The sequence below is a fragment of the Carlito syrichta genome, unplaced genomic scaffold (genome assembly GCF_000164805.1).
Source record: "Carlito syrichta isolate Samal-C Ts95f unplaced genomic scaffold, Tarsius_syrichta-2.0.1 Scaffold307683, whole genome shotgun sequence".
Lineage (NCBI taxonomy): Eukaryota > Metazoa > Chordata > Mammalia > Primates > Tarsiidae > Carlito > Carlito syrichta.
In genome coordinates, this window is record NW_007251779.1 from 32,801 (window position 1) to 54,328 (window position 21,528).

The following is a 21,528-nucleotide window of genomic DNA, read 5'->3' on the forward strand; positions in this document are numbered from 1 at the left end:
TGAAGTTTACAGTTTTCTTCACACTGAGATGATCTTCTCCCCTTCAGGCACCCATCACAATGTCTGCTAGTGGGAACACTCAGGACTGCTTCACAGCTGGGACCACCCCATAGGACCAGGAGAACAGTCTGCTCACAGAGGGGCAGTCACTCACATTACTTAGGGGAACGCAGGGCAGAGAGGGCCCCAGAGGACCTGCCAGTGGTTCTGAACACCTGTTGGGCCCCAGAACACTCTAAGCAGGGTTCCCAACTTCCTTCACCACCTGCCCACTTGAGAAACAATAATTCTGTGCAGGAACTGCGGCAAAGGGATGTGGTGCTGTGGCTGCCCCATGGGAGAGGGGCTCAATGTTCATAACTCAGGAGCTCTGAGAACTTATCCCAACAGAAGAGAGGGCAGGAGGGAGGTACAAATGCTGTACACCACTAAAGCATTCACAGTTTGCATGCAAACCACTATCCTACATCAATGCCATCACCCTCTAATGGGGTCGTGAGGATGACATAACTTATCCAAGGTCATATAACTCTTTAGTGACACAACTAGAATGAGAACCCAAGGTCCCCAATGCATCTGAGTTCTAAATACTCCATGTTGACTTCCCAGGACAAATGGAATGTCCAACTACTTCTGAAAAGATGGCATTAGAGGTGCACAGAGAACAAGCCATTAGGGTTCAAACGTGGTGCTTCCAGATAATGAAAGCACACCCCAGGTGGGCTCTCAAGATTCTGAAGTCCTTGTGTTTCTGGGGTTGGCTAAAGCGAATGGGAGAAGGGCAGGGATAAAATTGCTAAGTACTCAGAAAGAACAGCCACATATGGAATCTTGAGGGTAGCAGAGGAAAGCACAATTCTCTAAAGAAAACTGGAAAAAGGTGAAAGAAAAGGAGAGAGAAAACACCATGAGAGGAGAGGATCTCAGAAAGGAGGGTAGTTGCTATCAAGTCACCTCAAAGAATGAGTAAAGCCAAAAATGAAGAGTGCCCTCCCTCTGGGTTGACCATGAGAACTTCCCTGTGGGTTGGGGCCTGCCACCTTAGCGTAACAGGGTAGAAGGCAGTCACAGGGGTGTCAAAGGAACATAAGGTGAGGAAGTGGCTTGGCAGAGATGATAATTCAACAACTCGGCTGAGGGGAAAGACAGAGACTGGACTACACTCAAGAGAAACCTGGGGGTAAGAGAAGTGTGCCTGAGAGAAAAGAAGCAGCAAATTTTTTTTCTAACCATATCAGCATTTAGAAATATAGACCAATGCTGGGTGTGGTGGCTCAAGCCTGCAATCCCAGCACTTTGGGAGGCCAAGACAAGAGGATTGCCTGAGCCCAGTGGTTTGAGATCAGCCTGGACAACTTGGAGAGATGTTGTCTCTACAATATATCAAAAAAGTAAGCCGGGGATGGTAGCATGAGCCTAAAGTTCCAGTTACTTGGAAGGCTGAGATGGAAGGATCGCCTGAGCCCAGCAAATGGAGACTGCATTGGCTGTGAGCGTGCCACTGCACTCCAGCCTGGGTGACAGAGTGAGATCCAACTCAAAAAAAAAAAAAAAAAAGAAAACAAAAAAAAGAAATATAGACCAAGAGACAGAAATCACCTATTAACTTCACAAACTAACGATTTCACCCCTGAATGCAGTTGGTGAATATAAGAAAAAAAATGACATAAACCTATGTGCTGCCGATGCAGTAAGATCACTGCATATGCATTCCTTTGGGCTGCCTGGTCTGTACTGCCTAGACCTGGTCCATCCTTTCAGCCTCAGGCCTGCCTCCTCCTCCATCCTGTCCTGCAAGCACAGAATCAGGGCTAGGGGAGGGGCAAGATGGGAAAACAGTTTAAACACACTCACGCAAAGCAGTACTTAAGCCTGGTCTTGCTGAAGTGACCTGACAATGGCACATACTGTGTTTAGTGAAATGTCACATGATACCTCAGCAAAAAAGCAAAAAGAAAAAATATGGACATTCAGAGAGACAAGTGGCAATTCTTTCTCTTTCCTATAGAGAATAAGCCCATCACTGAAATATTTACGATTTTCCTCTGACCTGAATAACCATATACTTCAACAGTATTTGAAGAAAAAAGCAGGTTTGGTCCTCAGCAATCTTTTCCCCGGATACAGCTGGCAGGAGAGGAGCAATTTCTTCTGGATATATCTTTGCTGAAGGGTGGAAAATAATGAGAGCTTTTTCACCAAAGTTAAATTGTAAACAGGACTTAGAGTTTTAAAAGCAGTCTCCATTAAAATACTTCTGTCCATACACTGCAGCTGCTTGTCCTGAGCTCCAAGTCAGGGTGCACAGAGGGCCCGGAAACCCCACCTAGACACCCATGAAGCCCCCTCCCACAGGGACATACTTGCCCTTTCACATTCTGCTTTGGTCAACCCAAGAGCAAATGTCAGTGGCAGGACAATAAAGTAATGTGCAGTGATAAACAAATGGCCCTAATAGGCAAGTTCCTTGGAAACTTGCAGGACAGAAATGGCCGTCACCAACAGGAGACCACTATAGTACTTCCACAAATGCTGCATGAAAATACACAGCTGTCAAAATAAGATCCCATGTGAGCAGATGAATGTCTACTCATGAAGTAATAGTGAGAGAACAATAGACAGTCATTGTGGATGGTGGAGTGAAATCTCATTAACAGCCACACAAACACTCCACACTATCCATGTGTCTCTGCTTCCTACTATTACCAAAATCTATCCCCTCCCTTTACTCCTATTTCCATCACTTCAGTGAACTTCTCTTTCATTTCATACGAAATAGCTTCCAAGTCTTTTGATTCTAACATTTGTAGGAATCTACTATGAATATGAACAGGGAATGATTCCCTTTCAGATGCCATTTACAAAATCAGAGTTTCTATTTAAGAAAATGGAAAACCGAGAATTCCTCACTGTAAGTTGAAGAGTGATTGCAACAGGTGAGAACTACTCCCATAACTTACCATCAGCTACATTAGGGCTAGGGTTGATGAGCGTCTCGAGTGTGCAGGGCCCCCGGGACGACAGGACGGCCGGGAAGCCAGGCACGAGGCAAGCAAACATCAGCACCTGTTCTTCCGCACAATTTGTCTGAAGTGCTTGGAGCCACAAAAGAAACAGCCTGATTCCTTCACATCTTATCTACAAGAAAATTAGAAGCAATGAACAGGCATAGGCATTGGTGTAGAAATGCACTGCAATGTAGCATCAGTTCTGAGACAGAGAAACCAGAAGTTAAAGGTGTCCTTAAAGCACTACACCAAGTTCCTCACTTAGTGACGAGTACAACCAGGCTGCACCATAGCACAGAAGTCAAGAGCTGGAGCTCCGGAGCCAGAGTGCCTGGGCACAAACGCAGGACTCACCATTTTCTGGCCAGGACCCAGAGAGAACCATTTACCTTTTCCATGCCTAAGTCTCCCCATCTGTAAGACAGGCATGATGAAAGCACTTCCCACAAAAGACTGTTATGGAGATTAGGTGCTTTAACACACGTACAGCACATGCAACAGTGCTTGGCTCACAGGGAGCACTGCCAAATATTTTCTTATAGGACTTAGTTCCAAAAGGCATCAGTGCCATATCATCAACGCTGGATTATCCTTAAGAACAATGACAAAGATAATCTTCCCCCAAATTTACACTGTGCTGTCACCATAATATGCTAAATCAACAATGGTCTTGAAAATTAGAACTCTTGAAGGCTGGGCTCAATGACACCGTGCAGCTCTCCAGTGTTCCTGCCCTGTGTCCCCACTCTATTCTCCCAACACCTTTGCCACGCTCTGAGTAGTCACCTGGCAGAAACATCAACTCAGGTAGGCATATCCTTTTTCCTCCATCCTATTCCTAGATTTCAAAAACACACAGCTCTTCATTTCTGCATTCCCAAATGGCTGAAGAGATGATATAAATAAAAGAAACTACATAAGCAAAAGAAACTGAAGGAAAAAAAAGGTCCAACTCAGCCAAAAGATGGAGTGAGCTCCAAATGCAGGCAGCTGGGGTGATTGCCAGGTCTCCTTCCATGCAACTCAAGATGGTGCTGACCCCACGAGAGCAAGAATTTGGCAAGGCAGACGCAAGAGAGACATATCGATATGTAACTGGCATAAAACAACAAATGTATCATATATATAATGAGAAAAGGTGTGACTGCCTTCCAACAGAAGTTGAAATACACCCAGACAGAATCCTAGCTGCTAACAGCACACCCCATTAACAGAGTGGGACCACAGCATACTTCCACACGTGCTCCTGGACCCCGCCACTGCGCTGCACAAAACTCCATGTCCACTCACACCTGTCATCCCGCCCCATAGGTGAGATGAGTGATAATGCAACACTATTCACTCATCACATAAAAAAATGACACAGTTCTGTATATATTTCAATCAAATGTATGTAATTTAACAGGAGGAAATTCTATCACAAGTCTCTAATTATTTATGCTAATTGTATTTAAGAGAACTAAATACAAATAAGGTTAATAATAAACACGAGTTAACAGACCAGGCACAGTGGCTCACACTCGTAATCCCAGGGCTTTGGGAAGCTGAGGGGAGAATCACTTGAGGCTAGGAGTTCGAGACCAGCCTGGGCAACTTAGGGAGATCCTGTCCCTACAAAAAATGCTTTAAAAATAAGCTGGGCATGGTGGCGCACACCTGTAGTCCTAGCAACTCAGGAGGCTGAGACAGGAGGATTGCTTGAGCCCAGAACTTTGAGGCCGCAATAAGCTATGATCACACCACTGCATTCCAGTGTATATGGCAGATCAAGACCCTGTCTCAAATAAATAAACAAACAAGAGATATCAACCTGATAGGTTTTAACTACAAGACTATTTCCTCAAAATGGGAGGGCCAGAATATGGAATCTAGGGTGAGGTTAGTAATAGATCACTTCTTTTTTCCAACAAATAATAAATAGTTAACATATCAAGTTTTAAGTGGCTGTGACTGTTTAAACTGATATAAAACAAAACATGCATTATCTTATTAAAGACATTCACATGACTCAATTAGCTACAAGTGAATTTTCTTTCATAGAAAATTCATCCCAGGCTGACTTTTTTCTGCCACTTCCATTTTAGGGTCATGTTATCTCAGCATCAAATGGTACATGTCATCATAAAAGGTATATTCATTTTTAAATAAACCTATATTAACCTACATTACAAGATGAACCTTCTGCAAGTCAAATATTCAAGAGTGAGGCCCTGCTATTCTTTTCTATCACAATGGGTTTCAAAATTAGCATAATTTTAGCAAAAAGATTACTAAGGTAGACAGAAGCAAGCTCCTGAGCACTGACACTTAAAGTGGGATCACCCTTCCTTTTTCTAGTGATGAAACTAGAGCAGTCAGTGCCTGCCCCTCTTGCCACACCCAGCAGAATCAGAATTAGAACTCAGAACTCTAGAATCCAAAGCCCAAGCCACTTACTCCTAACACTATTAAGATGTCTCTTGCAATGTGAAAGACCTTTACAATGAAAACTACAAAGCACTGCTCAAAGAAATCAAAGATGACACGAACAAGTGAAAAAATATCCCATGCTCATGGATTGGAAGAATCAACATTCTTAAGATGTCCATTTTACCTAAGGCAATCTACAGATTTAACGTAATATCCATCAAACTACCAGCAACATTCTTCTCAGACCTAGAAAAAACAATACAGGAATTCATATGGAAACATAAACTACCAAGAATAGCCAAAACAATCCTCAGCAAAAAAAAAAAAAAAAAACAAAAAACTAAGCAGGAGGTATCACACTCCCAGACTTTAACCTTTATTATAAAGCTACAATAATCAAAACAGTCTGGTATTGGTAAAAGAACAGGCATATAGACGAATGAAATAGAACTGAGATTCCAGAAGCAAAACCTCAATTTTTCAACCAACTTATCTTCGACAAAGACTCCACCACCCACTACTGGGGAGAGGAGAATCTATTCAGTAAATGGTGCTGGGGAAACTGGCTGACCACATGCAGAAGATTGAAACAGGACCCGTACCTATCTCCATACACAAAAATTAACTCTAAATGGATCATAGACCTAAATGTAAAACCTCAAACTGTAAGAACCTTAGAAAATGCAGGAAACACTCTTATGGAAGTTGGAACTGGCAACCGATTCCTGATCAAAACCCAAAGTGCTCAGGCCATAAGAGATAAGATAGACAAGTGGGACCTAATTAAACTGATAAGCTTCTGTAAAACCAAAGAAACCATCAAGAGAACAGGGAGACAGTCCACAGACTGGGAAAAAATATTTGCCAACTCTCTGTCTGACAAAGGCCTAACATCAAGGATCTACAAGGAAGTCAAATGTGCTAAAAGAAAAAAACCAACAACCCCATTACAAAGTGGGCAAAAGATATGAATAGAGACTTCTCAAAAGAAGACATACGAGCAGCCAACAGATACTTGAAAAAATGTTCAGCTTCACTAGTCATCAAGGAGATGCAAATTAAAACTACACTGAGATGCCACCTAACTCCAGTCAGAATGGTCATCATCAATAACTCAAAAAACAACAGATGCTGGAGAGAATGTGGCGAAAAGGGAACACTTCTACACTGTTGGTGGGAGTGTAAACTAGTACAACCTCTGTAGAAATCAGTGTGGCAGTTCCTAAAAGTTCTAAAAATTGACCTTCCATATGACTCTGCAATCCCCCTACCGGGAATATACCCAGAAGAACTCAAATCACTCTATAAAAAAGATACCTGCACACGTATGTTTATTGCAGCATTGTTCACAATAGCAAGAACATGGAACCATCCGCGCTGCCCATCAAAAGAGGACTAGATAAAAAAATGTGGTACCTATACACAATGGAATATTACGCAGCCAGAAAGAAGAACAAAATCATGAACTTCGCAGCAACCTGGATGGAATTAGAGTTTATAATACTGAGTGATCTCTCACAGAAACAAAGAGCTGAGTATCACATGTTCTTGTTCATAAGTGGACCTTAAACAACTACCAAAATACTATAAGAAAAGGATAGACAGTAGCGGGAAACTATTGGGGGGGTGGGATTGATAGTAGTTAATATCTGCCTGGGGTAGGGGGGGCATACCTCATCAACAAGGGTACCTGCACAGTGAATATTTGTATACCTCACCCTGAATTGTACCCCACAATTTTAAAATAAAAATTAAAAGAGGAAAAAAAAAGTCTCTCACAAAAAGTTATGATGGTGTAAGAAAAAAACCCTAACAATATTTGCCATATATCCTTTCTCAATTAAAAATAAAAACAAAGTCAAAAAAACAAACAAAGTCAACTGTTTTTAAAGATCTTTTTTTCCAAATGGCCTAACATTGTTACTTTGTGGCATTAACAAATTTAAGAGTAATAAAAAGTGCTATTACACTTTCATCTAAAATAAATACCTTAATAGAATTTCCAGTGTGTAGAAGCTTCTTTAAGGTTGAGCCTGAAAGTTTAAAACAATGAATTAGAAATAGAATATATAAATGCATATTTGAGATCTACTTTTAAAAGACCAATTTTAGAAAGAAAAAATGGGACTTATGACAAAAGGTGTAAATTTTTTAATACAAAAGGAAGAAGGCTGACCTTCAGAAGCAAAGCAATGTCACAAAAGGAAGGAAGTTTTTAAGATGAAAGTACTTTAGGTATGTATGTCTTCAAAATTCCTTTAAAACAGTCAAAATGATTGATTTTAAGGTAACCCAGATGTCCACACTGGATTACATGCAAATATCTCTTGTCATGCATAAAATTAATGATTGTTTTAATCTCTAAAGGTAAAAATAATGTAAAACGACTGCTCACAAAACACATTTACAAGCATATTTGACAAATATTCAGGATGGCATGTTTCTCTCCTGGCAATGACGACCACATTTATGGGACTTGGTCCCTCAATAAATCTTCTAGCAGAGCGCTTTGGTCACTGTCAAGGTGACAGACAAGATTTACTCAGAACTACACCAGCTGATACAAAAAGTTTGGTGCTGCAGCTCACTGTAATGAGAAAAGTCTCTAGGAGAATGGAAACCTGTTACCAAGTACTCTACAGACTGTTCACGCCCTCAGTATGGAGGTGGCCTGGCAACCCCAACAGCTTATTACAGGTAGCCTCTATAAACGGGATCTTACCCTCAAAAAAGAGATGACCTTTAAAATAGAAATATATTGGAAGTCTTAGGCAAGAGAACTTTTCTCAATCAAATTACACATCTTCTAAGAAAAAAATTACTTAGCTCTCCTGATGAAAAGTTTTGTGCAATATTTAAAAAACAGATGTCAAATCATGTTTACTCCACCAACGAATTTCAAAGAGCTGTTACATGAGAGGAAACCAGCACTGTGATGACTGACACAGCTATGCTATGTGGCCAGATGCATACATGATAGTCAAATGCATATGCTTTAGAGGTTCAGTAGTCAGAATAAAATCACTGGCAATCTGAAGGAACCTTTGATAACTGCTCACTGAAAACTCATTGTCATGGCTCAGTCTAGGTTACAGCATGCAAATCACTATTAGTTTGGGACTGAGTGAAGGAAGTTAAAGTGCCTCCCCTTCCTCACATCTCTTATCACCAAACCATATCTAGTCATTTTGGGTCTAGAGTGGCATTTACCAGGCTGGACTCTCTCACAGCTACTGTTCAAGGACAGTGACTGAGGACTTTTCTACCCTCCACCTTTCCTCAACCAGGGCCTTGTTCCTCACCCCCAGGTTCATTCATTCTTGGACAAAGTCTGTTCTGCCTCAGTTTAGCATTTGTTCCATTACACTTTATGAGGACAGTATGATGGTTGGCAGAGCCAACAAACACTGGCCCTCCCAGGAGACTGGGGATCAAGTCTGCACAGCGAACTCTCCTCTCCTAGCCAGCTGGCTGCTCCATCATTTTGCAACACATTCTCAGAAATACATTATCCTAGCCATTATGGACCCATACCAAGAAGGTGATGGTCTAACTAGCACCAGTGGTCACACACCACTAGAGGATAGAGGCCGTGTGATCAGACTGAGATCTGCATGATGATACGGGTCTGAAGACCACTATGGATTGAAGGAGGGGCCTCATGGACAACCTGGCATGAAGGAAAAGGACCTGGAGAGAGAATACAGCCATGGGGGAAAGAAGGTCACTGGGCAGATCAGAAGGCACAGAGCAGCGAGGAAGGAAAAGCTGCATGGTCACAGGAAAAGGGCTTTCACTGAGGGCATCATGATGATGCCTGGAATTAGTACAGAAGCAAAAAAAGGCCCGATCTGGTCCCGCCCAAAGGAGACAGAAGAGTCTCAGACAGACGTCAGGTTCCAAGTGGCCAATGAAGTAAGACAGAGGCTGAGGTGGAAGGGCTGTTCCTTCACCCAAGAGGACTTCCCGAGGGCAGACCCAAAGAAGTGCCTGGGAGGGAAGGAAACACAGGGCAGTATGGTGAGAGTGCACAGAGAGGATCCTGGAAAGACACCCATGAGTCAGCCTCATTCTGCTGGGTGCAGTCGCTCTAACCATCCCCTCATACAATGACATGTAGGGTCCCTGGATTTTGCTCTGCTTGGCTGTGACACCTTCAGAGGGGGTTTTGTGGACCTGTATACAAACCAGTTTCTACCCAGTTTGATTAATCATGCAGAAATATATTTATCTGAAGAGAGCCTTGACTCCAGTATTAAGTATGAAAAAATAAACAAGGATGATTTTCTATGCAAATGCTCATACTTCAGAATTATAAAATCTGACTCATTCTGACCACTTCACAGTGACAGATTGCTCGACATGCCAGATAAACTACTGTTAGGACAGCTCCAAAGACAGTACTCGGCATGTCCAGTGGAGGAGTCTGGGCCTCCAGTCACTGTTCTTGCTAAGATGTTACAAACTGGGTAAAAAGCTACTTGTACCAGCAGTTTTAACCAGTTGATGTGGCATTAGGCAGAATTAAAGTAACACCAGTAGTTTTAACCAGTTGATGTGGTATTAGGCAGAATTAAAGTAACACCACGTAGCCGGGCTCGGTGGCTCAGCCTGTAATCCCATGCCTTTGGGAGGCTGAGGTGAGTGGATTGCCTGAGTCCGTGGGTTCAAGACTCTCCTGGGCAACTTGGCCAGACCTCATCTCTACAATAAATCAAAATGAGCCAGGTGTGGTAGCACGCGCCTGTAGTTCCAGCTACTCGGAAGGCTGAGGCGGAAGGATCGCTGGAGCCCAGCAGGTCGAGGCTGCGGTGGCCGGGAGCAGCCACTGCACTCCAGTCTGTGTGACAGAGTGAGACTCCAACTCAAAAAAAAAAAAAAAAAAAGTAACACCACATACTATCTACCAGATGTATAAAGTTTCACAACACAAATGCAAATTAATTTTCCCATATAGCTCTAATAAGTCTATACATTCTGGGAAGGGCCTGTTAATCTTCAGACATTCTAAAGGGCTCTGAGGAAAATGAGTATAGTTTTCATACACATGGTAAACAATAAACAACATTCTATCTAGCCCAGATGAAACACTCTGTATGCAATCAGTCCTCACTGTTACCATGCCTACTATCCACGGAGTCTTACAAAGCCCCATGGTGTCTCTTTAACTATACTTTGCATTTAGATTTTTTATTTTTACTTTAATTTAAATACATAAGCCCAAAGCTGCAATTAAACAGAAATGCTATGAACAACTCTCCAAATTTTAAAGAAAAATTTTCTTTGTGTATCTGAAAGATCAAGGCTCTATCTTAAGGTAATGATTTAACTCATTCACAAGTTAATAGATGTATTCACTACCTATACTTCACTTTCTCTAAGCCACATTTAGAGCAAGCGATAGATCCATTTTCTTCCAAATTCCATGTTGGACATGTCTTGGATTTAATTACCATACCCAGTAAACTACATTGGTGGTCTCAATAACATAAAACACTGCTGAAAATTCAACTGAAAGAAATCCATATTACTAAAAAAAAAAAAGAAAAAAGTTTTAAAATTATTCTTACCTATACTCTGGTAATGCCATCGAAAGAAAATTCGTTCAGGTAGAAACTGCAGTATTTTCTATTAAACAAAAAAGAAACAACAATTGAAATCACACATTTTCATGACAGACCCATATTACTTGCTATATAAAAGTTTCATAAAATGAAAAGAATACTACTCATAGTAACACAAATACTGTACTTTATGCTGTATTCCTATGGGACAGTTTCTTTTACTTGCCCAGGCAAGCTTCTTTCCCTGAATATTTTTAAAAATCACTGTCCGAAGTTTAATTCCCTCCAAAAACACATACATACACACATACACACACACACACACACACACACACACACACACACACACACACACACAAAGCCTAAAGTGATAACTTTACCTCAATCAAATAAGTCACTGCTTAAATATTAAAAGAATAATTTCCCAAATGAGATTCCCCAGGCGGCTTGTTTTCACCTTCTCCTTCCCATTGCCATTATAATCATTATTTGTCTCTGGACAAAGAACAGGAACAGAATTGGAAGAAAGATGAACAACACAGAGGATCAGACCTTAAACTATGCAGTGAAACAAGAATATGGAAAAAAAAAAAAGAACATGGAATCGGTAGAAAGAATTTTGTGAAATTAATGGGTCAAAAAGTGGGTTTTAAGATTGTAGTTATGAACGCTCCCAAACTTTCATAACTTCTAATTTTTAGATTCCACATATAAGTGAGATCATGCAGCATTTGTGTTTCTGTATCTGGCTTATTCACCTACCATAATGTTCTCCAGGTCCCTTCACACTGTCACGAATGACAGGACTGCCTTCTCTGTTAAGGCCGAGTAATATTTCATTATGTATCTATACCACATTTTCTTACCCACTCACCTACCGATGGACACTTAGTACACCATATCTTAGCTCCTGTGAATAGTGCTATGAGATATCTCTTCTACATACTGATGTCAGTTTCTTTTGGATGTATACCCAGTCATATAGTAATTTCATATTTAGTTGTTTGAAGAACTTCCATACTGTTCTCCATAGTGGCCATACTAACTTAGATTCCCACCAACAGTGTACAGGATTCCCTTTCTTCCACATCTTTGCCAATCTGTGTTATCTTTCTTTTTTTATACAAGTAATTCTAACAGGCATGAGGTGACATCTCACTGTAATTTTGATTGCATTTCCCTGATGAGTAGTGATGCTAAGCACTTTTTCATAAACTTGTTGACCACTCATATGTCTCCTTTTGAGAAAGTCTATTAAGTCTACTTGTTACCTCTTAATCCTATGACTCTAAAAGGTACCTCTTATCTCCTGTTACTACATGAAAATTCTGATGTGTACTCTCAAACACACCCTCACATATCCCAAATCCCATCTAGACACTAGACCACAGGTTCCACATGTGAAGCACACAAATAAAAGACAGATGAATAAAATATGTGGTTCTTGCTTTCCAGTATTTCCTGATTAGTGGGCAGGAAAGACAATAAAGAAAAAAATATCATTCAACCAAAAAAAAAAATCTCTGGCAGAAGTTTGAATGAGGCACTGCAAGGTGAGAAGAAAGTGTTCCCCTCAGCAGGGGCTTCAAGGAAAGAGGACCTTCCTGGGAAAGAAGATGCTTAAGCTGAGACTTGGAGGATTCGCCTAGCAGTGAACAGGGCAAAGGAAGAGAGTGGAGATGCCAAGAGACAGAGACAGCCTGGTGCCTGAAAGGAGCCACAGCAGCAGGAGGGTCAGCATGACTGGAGAGGGGAGAAGGGGAACAGACAGGACTGGGAGGGGAACAATGAGGCCGCCCATGTCCCCTTGGGAGCAGCACACCAATTCTGAGCGGGTTCCAGCTGGGAGAGACTTGCAACACTGAAAGGAGGCAGCAATAATCATGGAAGAGGCAATGGCAGCATTTCAGAGGAAAGATGAATGGGCCTGGACCATGGTGGGCAGGGGAAGGAAGAAGTAGTAACAGTGACAATGTTCAGGCAAGACTGTCAGGTCAGGAAGGCTGAGCAGCTGCGGGAAATGGGGGACACCCCACACTGCCCCCAGTGACTCAGTAGATGGTGATGCTTTCATCCAAGAGACCAAGTCAAGGAGGAATCCAGGACCTGAGGTACCATGGATGCCCTTAGTGGAGATGCTCTAGACAATCAGAAAACTGACACATAACTCTAGAACCAGGGCAGGACTGGAGGGCCACAGGACACAGGTAGCCACCAGAGATGTGTGTATGCGGGCATCTCCAGGAGAAGGGGCCAATGAGAAGACAAGGTGAGCCTGGAGTTGTCCTTGAGGGAGGGATCCTGCTCAGAAGGGAAGGAGGGAGAGCAGGAGCGAGGCAAATGTGCTCAAATCAAACGAGGAGGGTGCCAGTTGCTTGTGTGCTATGTGTGTTATTGATATGCCAGCTGTTTGCACGCTTATATATTTTAAAGATTAGAAACATTTCTGACTATTTCTATGCACAACTAGTTTTGAAAAGCCAAAGACACTAGAAAATGTGGGGAAATGAATATCACATTAGAAAAGGACTTGGATGTTAAATTGAATGAGTGCAATGTTCTCTCTTGCCTGGAGAACCCATGGCCTCTGTCCACCAGACACCCACACCAGGCAGGACCCACTCATTGTAGAGATGCAAACAACTGTTTGAAGATAAAAAGATCCACTGAAGTCTTCACCTTGCAATATACACCAGCATGAATTTTAGATGAATGACACAAAAAAGGCACTAATATAAAAACTGGGTTGTCATGTTTCATTACACTCCACTACATTGAAAGGGAAGGGAATAAGTAAAATGGTTCTCCATTGACTGCCTTACTGAGAAGCCACATGTGCACTGCCCAGCCAACAGAATGGAAACCCGCACGTCCCCATGAGCTGTAGAACACGACACGGATGGGAGCAAGAACCTACAGAGTTGGACCCAGTCCACAGGCAAGGGGATTAGAACAAGAAGCCCAGCAGCTCTGGAACTGAGAATAAGGACAAGCCAGGTCTCAGCAGTTAGCCTGCAGCCAGGCCAGGCCTGCAACTGCAGAGCCTCAAACAAGCACATCCCAGGGATGACCTAGGATCTCCAGACTCAAAATGGAGAGGTGGCCTCCTTCTGCACCTAAGTTTTAGGATTTTCTTTTTCTTTTTTTTTTTTTGAATCAGGCAGAATTGCAATGGCACAACTATAACTCACCGCAGCCTCAACCTCCTGAGCTCAGTCAACTCTTCCACCTTAGCTGAGTAGCTGGGACTATAGGCTCATGCTACCACATCCAACTTTTTAAAATTTGTTTTGTAAATCTGAAGTCTCTCTATGTTGCTCAGGCTGGTCTCAAACACCTGGATTCAAGCAATCCTCCCGACTTAGCCTCCCAAAGTGCTAGGATTACAGATGTGAGTCACCATGCCTGGACAAAGTTGTTTTTTTTTTAATTTGTTTGTTTCTTTTGCTGTTTTTTGTTTTTGTAGATATGGGGGTTCTGCTATGTTGCCAAGACTGGTCTAGAACTCCTGGCCTCAAGTGATCCTCCTGCCTCAGTCTCTCAAAGTGCTGGGATTAGAGGTATGAGCCACTGTACCTAGTTGATACTGACACTCATACTTCACCAAAAAATGTACTAGAGATTCTAGTTTAGTATCTTTGATAACAAATTAACAATAATCATTCTGAGCAGAACTCCCTGGAAAACATGCTGCAGTGGAGGAGGTAGGAGTATAGACGGTCTACTGAAGAGTGGCACTGGTGAAGGAGAGAGAGGGGAAACAGGGCTGGGCAGGGAGCCTCTGACCACAAGGCAGGGTGGGCAAATCCTATCAGCTGATGGGAGTTCCAGAGTTGAGGAAAGGAGTCCTGTGTGATGAGAAACGGCCTATGCAGGCACTGGCTGGGCCTGTGAGGAGCTGTATGTGCCCAGGGCTGGGAGCCACAGGTAGAGACAGCAGAGCCCATCAGCTAAACCCCTTCCTGGAGGGGCACACGGACAGCACGTCTCCACATGTGCCATAATAATTCTCCAACTGGTAATGAGGATATTCTGAGAGAAGTGTCCTCTCCATTACAGCCATGGCCTCCCTGCTGGCACTGCTCCTCATCAGTGAGAAAGGTGTGTCTCTCACCAGCTGGCGGCCATGGCAAGTCCATGGAAGCCTGGTCCCACTGAGGCTTTCTACGCTTCCCTGCCTCCCTCCACGCAGCTCACTCTAGCTGAGTGAGAGGCACAGCAAGGGCCTGGTGTCCTATCTCTCATGCATCCTTCTTCAAGGGGACCTGGCATCCCAGTTCATTCCAGAATCATCCTCTGAGTCCATCTGCCACTTAATTGTAAGATGTCACATAGGAAGTGCTGAGAAAATTAAAGATTCAGGCTAGATGGTATCCTACACTAGATGAATGCTTGACATGCCCATGGCAATTCAAATCTTTAATGTAGTCAGAAACCAATTTGACAATGATTCATGCTTTTCTGTTTTCCAAAATATACACTGGTCTTCTTGATTTAGTTTTCTGTTGTTAGTATGCAACAAGAAAACAGAAAAGCAAGATGTATACTTAGGTTCTTTGATGCTGTCAGTCTGTCACAAAAGTTGCCTCCAACTTATTCTGAGGTCAGGCCTATCATCACCACTTCTGGATAAGTTTTCAGGTTTACACAATGGAAGGACTTTAAAGGCACTCAAAAATAAACTCAATAAGGTTTGGATGTGACATACATACCCAATATCTGAGCTACTAAAAATATTTCTAAATGGATAGTGTCTTATACAACAATTCAAAGGCTGAAACATTACCCATGCTGAGGCTTTTTTTTGTGCCCAAATATTGTAAGGGCCATTTTTCACACATTAAAGTCTATAAGGTCAATAAAAAATAAAGCCCAACACAACCATCTATGTCTAAATGCTAAGCCTGTCCCTCAGAAAGTCCTAGATAGAGTCTACCTTTACTGAGGCAAATACAATCTGGCATTTCTTCTACTGCAGCCAATATTCTAAGCTACACTGCTGTGAATGCCATATAAGCTATTGACATCTTGTTTGTAGTTTCACTGGAGAGTAAAATAAAAAAAAAATTTCAAGAAAGCCACACAGTGTGAATAAATATTACTTTTCTGAAAAACACATGGCTCTATTTAATGCTCAGTGCTCAGCTGCATCTATATGGTAATCCATTATAGCACACTCAAAATCGAAATTAGGTATTACTACTGATCAGCACATCAGGGAATCTGTCATTCTTTTAACTGATTATCCATAGTTCTTTTTTCCACAGAACTCACTGCATGACCAGGAATAATGTGAAATGTAAGCTGGAGTTTATATAGGATGCTATAGTCTACTTTAAAACTACTGGTCTTCATTTAATTTGTGTGGGAAACATTTTTTTTTCCTTCAAATTCTTACCAGATGATTACAACATATCCCAGTGGATTCTCACTTGATTTCTATTCCACTTAGAAAGGTAGGACAGTGAAGAATGAGGAAAATGTTACACACTAAGTTAGGGAAGGTAATCTATTAAAGCAATGGCTGACTAAACCTGTGATGTCTGGAAGCAGATGAGAGCAACCCTTCCCAGATATCTGCATGACAGAAAGACTCTGGGTAAAGGAAATGCTGACCAGAAAGAGAATAAAAGAACTGGCTTATAAGAACAGAGGTCTTAGTTACTTGACCTCTTGAGTAATAAATGTCCAGAAAATTATGATAAGAACTGGACAATTCAGTTTAAAGAAAACATTCTATGAATCCTTATGCTACAAGGACAGGCTGGCTTCAGAAGGACTGGTGTGCATCGGAGCCCTGTGACACAGACACTTCCAGGGTGACCTGCAGAGAGAGGAGCTTCGGCTGTCTCAGACCTGGCCACTCTCCTCTTCCTACACATGACTCAACTCTTTGATGTAGATAGAATATTTTCTTTGAATTCTGAGAGTCAACATTTGTTTGGAACCTTAATATTCAAGAAAAATGCAGCTAAAATGAAGACCTGGATAACCTCAAAACTAAAATGACTACATTTCTTCTTGGACCAGCAATCCCTTCCAGGACAATTCACATCTAACCACTAGCCAAACTGCTATAGAAAAAGGAAAGCACAGCTCCAGCTTGTCATATCCTTTCCATCTTGAAGACCAAACTCAAACGTCACTTTCTGTGAGAGCCCACCTCATCCAGACTCGTCAGCAACATGCTCCTTAGCCAGAAGGGCACGAGGCCCCCTTTACCATTAGATACTGGCTAGGTTCCTTGAGAGAAGGGAGCCTCTATTAATTAGCCATCTGGTAGCCCAACATCAAGAACAGCGCCTGGCATACAATGCCTCCTAATAAGAATTGCACGCACAAATAAAGACATGAGTGGAAAAAAAAAGAAAGACAAAAGAAATTCTAACTTTAGTTCATGTGTACAGGCAGGAAGTGCCCATGTTTAAGGAAGATGCTCCTATTCTAAAGAGCCTGATGAGCAGGCACTTGATGAAGGTAATTGAGAATGAAAATGTGTTTTAAACAGCACAGAAAACCTCAGTGCTAGATTAGATCATCACCCAAGAGGCAATACTTGTCTTGGCTAGTGAGAAAATGAATTTTAAATGTTTCAAAAACTAGACTTAAAATACAAGGCAAAGACATCTAAAATATGGAATGTAATAACAAAGGAAGGATATCTAATTTTTCCTTCCTGTATTTTAGAAATCGATATTAAAATTCTGGAAAATTCTAATTAAGCAATGAAGACCTGAAGGGGGAAAGAATCCCATCTACAAGTGAAATACTTGGAGGAATCACTGTTAAAACAAAGCCCAGATGAAGCTGCAAAGAGGTGGGGGCGGTGGCAGGGCAAGGGGAGATGGACACGGACTGATTTGCAATACCTGCCTCCCATGAAAGTGCAACATACCTGGGATAATGATTTAGCAAAGGAGGAATGAAAATTTCTAAAGAGGAATGAACATTCCTCCTTCTGAAATAGATCTGCGGGAAAAAAAATAAGTTGTTAGAATTTCTTATTCATTTTCTCAAAAGATTCAAGAGGACACTGGACCTTTTTTAAATCCAGGAAAATAAAGGCAGCAAATGCATAAATAAGTACCATTCTGAAGTCAGAAAGTATTCCATAGAGAGGACAACAATGAAAAGCATGAATCCAGAGCATCTGCTGCCAATTTCCCCATTGTCACCCGTCACCCTACACTGGGACCTGCTAACACAAGGCCTCCCCAGGACTAAATAAGTTAAAAGAACAGAGGCGAACACCCAGACATAGATGCTTCAAGTTGTAAATTCAATATATAATTAAAAGTCCTACACAAACCTAAATAGAAAAAGTAGATAATTCACCAAGGAACAAAAACCAGGCTGACTGCAGTCTTCTCCTCTGCAACATTAGGCTCCGGAGCACACTGTGGTCAGCTGATCACCGTGGATTCAGCCAAGCGAAGTGAGCACAGATGCATGAAGGCAACAGAAGTACCAAGGCAGACCAAATCCTTCCACAATGACGAGGACAGGACAAAAACAGCTGATGTAAACTATGGCCATCTTGAAAAGCAAACAAAACTCAGGGTTTTGAAAAAAGACTATGATTCTGCACACCAGAATCTTCAGCTCTGCACACCAAATCCTCACTTAGCATCATTGACAGATTCTTGGAAACTGTGACTTTTACTGCAGGCTAATTGATATAAATTAGAGTGAAGTTCCTATGGCATGTTTCTGGTCACAAGAACATTACCAAATTTTTAAATAAAGAACCAGAACACTTGCAATTTAAGCAATGAAATTAATGTGAGCCATACATACATTTAATAAAGATTAATAAAAAACAAGTAAGGTCATTATTTATCCAATTTTTGGTGAATCGGTACATGATGGCAATCATAGTGGTGAGGAATTAAACCAAAGAATGAATGTTTGCCAAGCAAAACTTGTAAGGAACACCACCCACCGCCATGTACCACAAAACAAAACAATCACAAATATGGCAGTCTCACTTAATGCTTTCCTACTATATCATTTATTGTCCTGCATTTATATAATTATCGTAGACTTTACAAATTTTCATCTTATAACATTTGTAATCATTCACACATTCATTTCTTATCACAGGGTGCACTTACACCCATACCCACACCCACTCACACTGGGTCTCAGCTTTGGGATGAGGGAGAAAACCCACAAGCCATGCAGACATGGGAGACCATGTATACTCCACACAGACAGTGGCCTCAGCCAGGAGTCGATTTCTTTCTTATCAACATTATGACTAAGCATTATTTGAGGACATGCTGTATGTCTGAAATTAAAGATATTTGAATGCTGGAAGTATATCAGCCACATGCCTGTCTTCCTCAGTATATACTGCATGATTCACATTCCAGCAAATACAGACATCAATTAAAGTAAACAATCCCAAAAAAGGAAGTGAGTGGTATAAACACTGTGACAGTGAGCTATATTTACACACTGGTGTTAATATGGGTATAAAAAATAAAGTGAGTTCCCAAAACAATTAACATAAGAGAAATAACATTCTAAAAATATTGTAATAAGATAATCTGGGTATAAACTGCTTAGAGTAGCTGAGAAGTGAGATGTACAAAAGATACATGGGGTTAAAGCAAAAGTATGGAGCTAGCATCAAACACTGTGGGTCTCACTCTGTCATCCAGGCTCGAGTACAGTGGCATGCTCAAGGCCACCGCAGTCTTGAGCTGCTGGGCTCAGGCAATCCTTCCACGTCAGCCTTCTAAGCAGCTGGAACCACAAATGTGTGCCATCACATCTGGCTATTTTTTTAATTCATCATAGAGACAAAGTCTTGTTGTCTTGTCAAGTTGCCTAGGCTGGTCTCAAACCCCTGGGCTCAGGAGATTCTTTCACCTCTATCTCCCAAAGTGCTGGTAATATAGGCGTGAGCCACTGCACCTGGCCTGTTTTATTCTTGATAATTAGAAGAAAACCAGTGCAAACAATATTTTGTTAATTTAAAGGTAATTATTGAAATGAACAAATATAGAAAGTGTTCAGATTTGCAAAGCATAGTCCATAAAGCAAAATCAGTGACCTCTCCTCCAAAACACAAAGTTGGAAGAAAAGCTAAAACTGAATGGAATGGGTATAAAGACACACTGATATGTGTTGATTTATCACATAAAAAAAGTAATAACCATAAGTAGGTTAAATCCCCCTTCCAAAGAGCAAGTCTATCAGAATGGGCTTCCACAGAAAGATAACAATAAAGTACGGAAAGTGCTGTAGGGGGTGCACGTGTGCAACATGGCACAGCAGTGTTAGTACCGTAAAAGGGCTGTAAGGGGACAGGGAGGCATTTCAAATAGTTGGACAAGTAATTTACTACTGAGCTATGATTTCTATAAATCTTTATGCAACAAATACCATTACATGAAAATAAAACACCTACAGAAACTGAAGGGGAATTTCAGCAAACACTATCTCTGACAGATAAAATGGACAATACAGTACATCAGACATGACCATAGTCACAGTTAGACTGGTTTTTTATATATATATATATATATACATATATATATATATATATATATGTATATATATATATATATATAAAACTGCACTTCACAGGATCTAATATTCACAGAACATTTACTAAGTTATTTGTCTAAGCCATGTAAATAGATCCCTCACAGTAGAAATTACATAGGTTACAAGCAAGCACAATGCAATAGAAGTCCACCATGGAGAGTTTAAGCTAAAAAATTCTCAATTACTTGGGTATTCTGAGCAACAGACAAGATTGATTTTTTAAAAAACAGAAAGTATAGACTAAAATAATCAATGATGTGAATCCTGTATAACAAAAATTAGTCAAAGCCGAAACAAGTGACAAATCTGTAGACTTGAATTTTTTATAATGTAAGAAAAAAAATAAAACTAAGTATTAAAATCAAGAAGTTGAAAAAAGGTGTTGTTAAGGAAGAAATACGCAAAAATGATTTATGACAATGAAATCACCTCTAACCATTGTTAAATGCTAAGCTACATACAGAGATTTGAACTGGTAGTAGTACAGATAATGAAAACAAATACCCACTGAATCAAATGTGTATTTAATTTATTACAAAATATTCTTATTAAGTGCCCATTCTGTGCCAGGTACCACATGAGGGATCAGAGATAGAGAGATAAAGGACTCTGTTCCTGCTCTAAAAGCTCCAGCCCTAAGCAGGGAAGGTGAGAAAAATCAAGGCTGTCAGCACAGGCACAAGAAAGAGGAGACAGACATGGCCCACTTCCAGAGGGAGAATATCCTTGACCTGAATCTTGAAGGATCCACAGGGAGAAGCCAGGCAGAGAACAGCATATTAGGTAAACTAAGCAGCAGGAAAAAAAATGCCCTGCTGCTTGTCTGGGGACCTTTAAGAGGTTGCCAGTGAGGGCAGAAATAAGAGGGGTGATCAGAATGGAGAAGGAGGCCAAGGGCCAGACCAGGAAGTGCCTTGAATGCTGTGCTGGGGAGCGTGATCCCTCCTAAAGACAATGGGAATCAGAGTTCATTACACAGAGGGCAGTGG

General features: G+C 41.3%; 1 protein-coding gene across 1 annotated transcript in view; it reads right to left on the reverse strand.

Annotated features, from left to right (window-relative positions):
* The window catches only part of RALGAPA2 (Ral GTPase activating protein catalytic alpha subunit 2), a gene marked incomplete at its 3' end in the record, with an annotated part of 101,876 nt that overhangs the window by 27,093 nt on the left and 53,255 nt on the right, over positions 1-21,528 (reverse strand). The window contains exons 4-7 of the mRNA XM_021715793.1: positions 10,988-11,045; positions 7,407-7,450; positions 2,961-3,138; positions 2,051-2,166 (exon numbers count right to left, since the gene is read on the reverse strand). Coding sequence (XP_021571468.1) covers positions 2,051-2,166; positions 2,961-3,060 — 216 coding nt within the window. The remainder of the gene's footprint in view (positions 1-2,050; positions 2,167-2,960; positions 3,139-7,406; positions 7,451-10,987; positions 11,046-21,528) is intronic.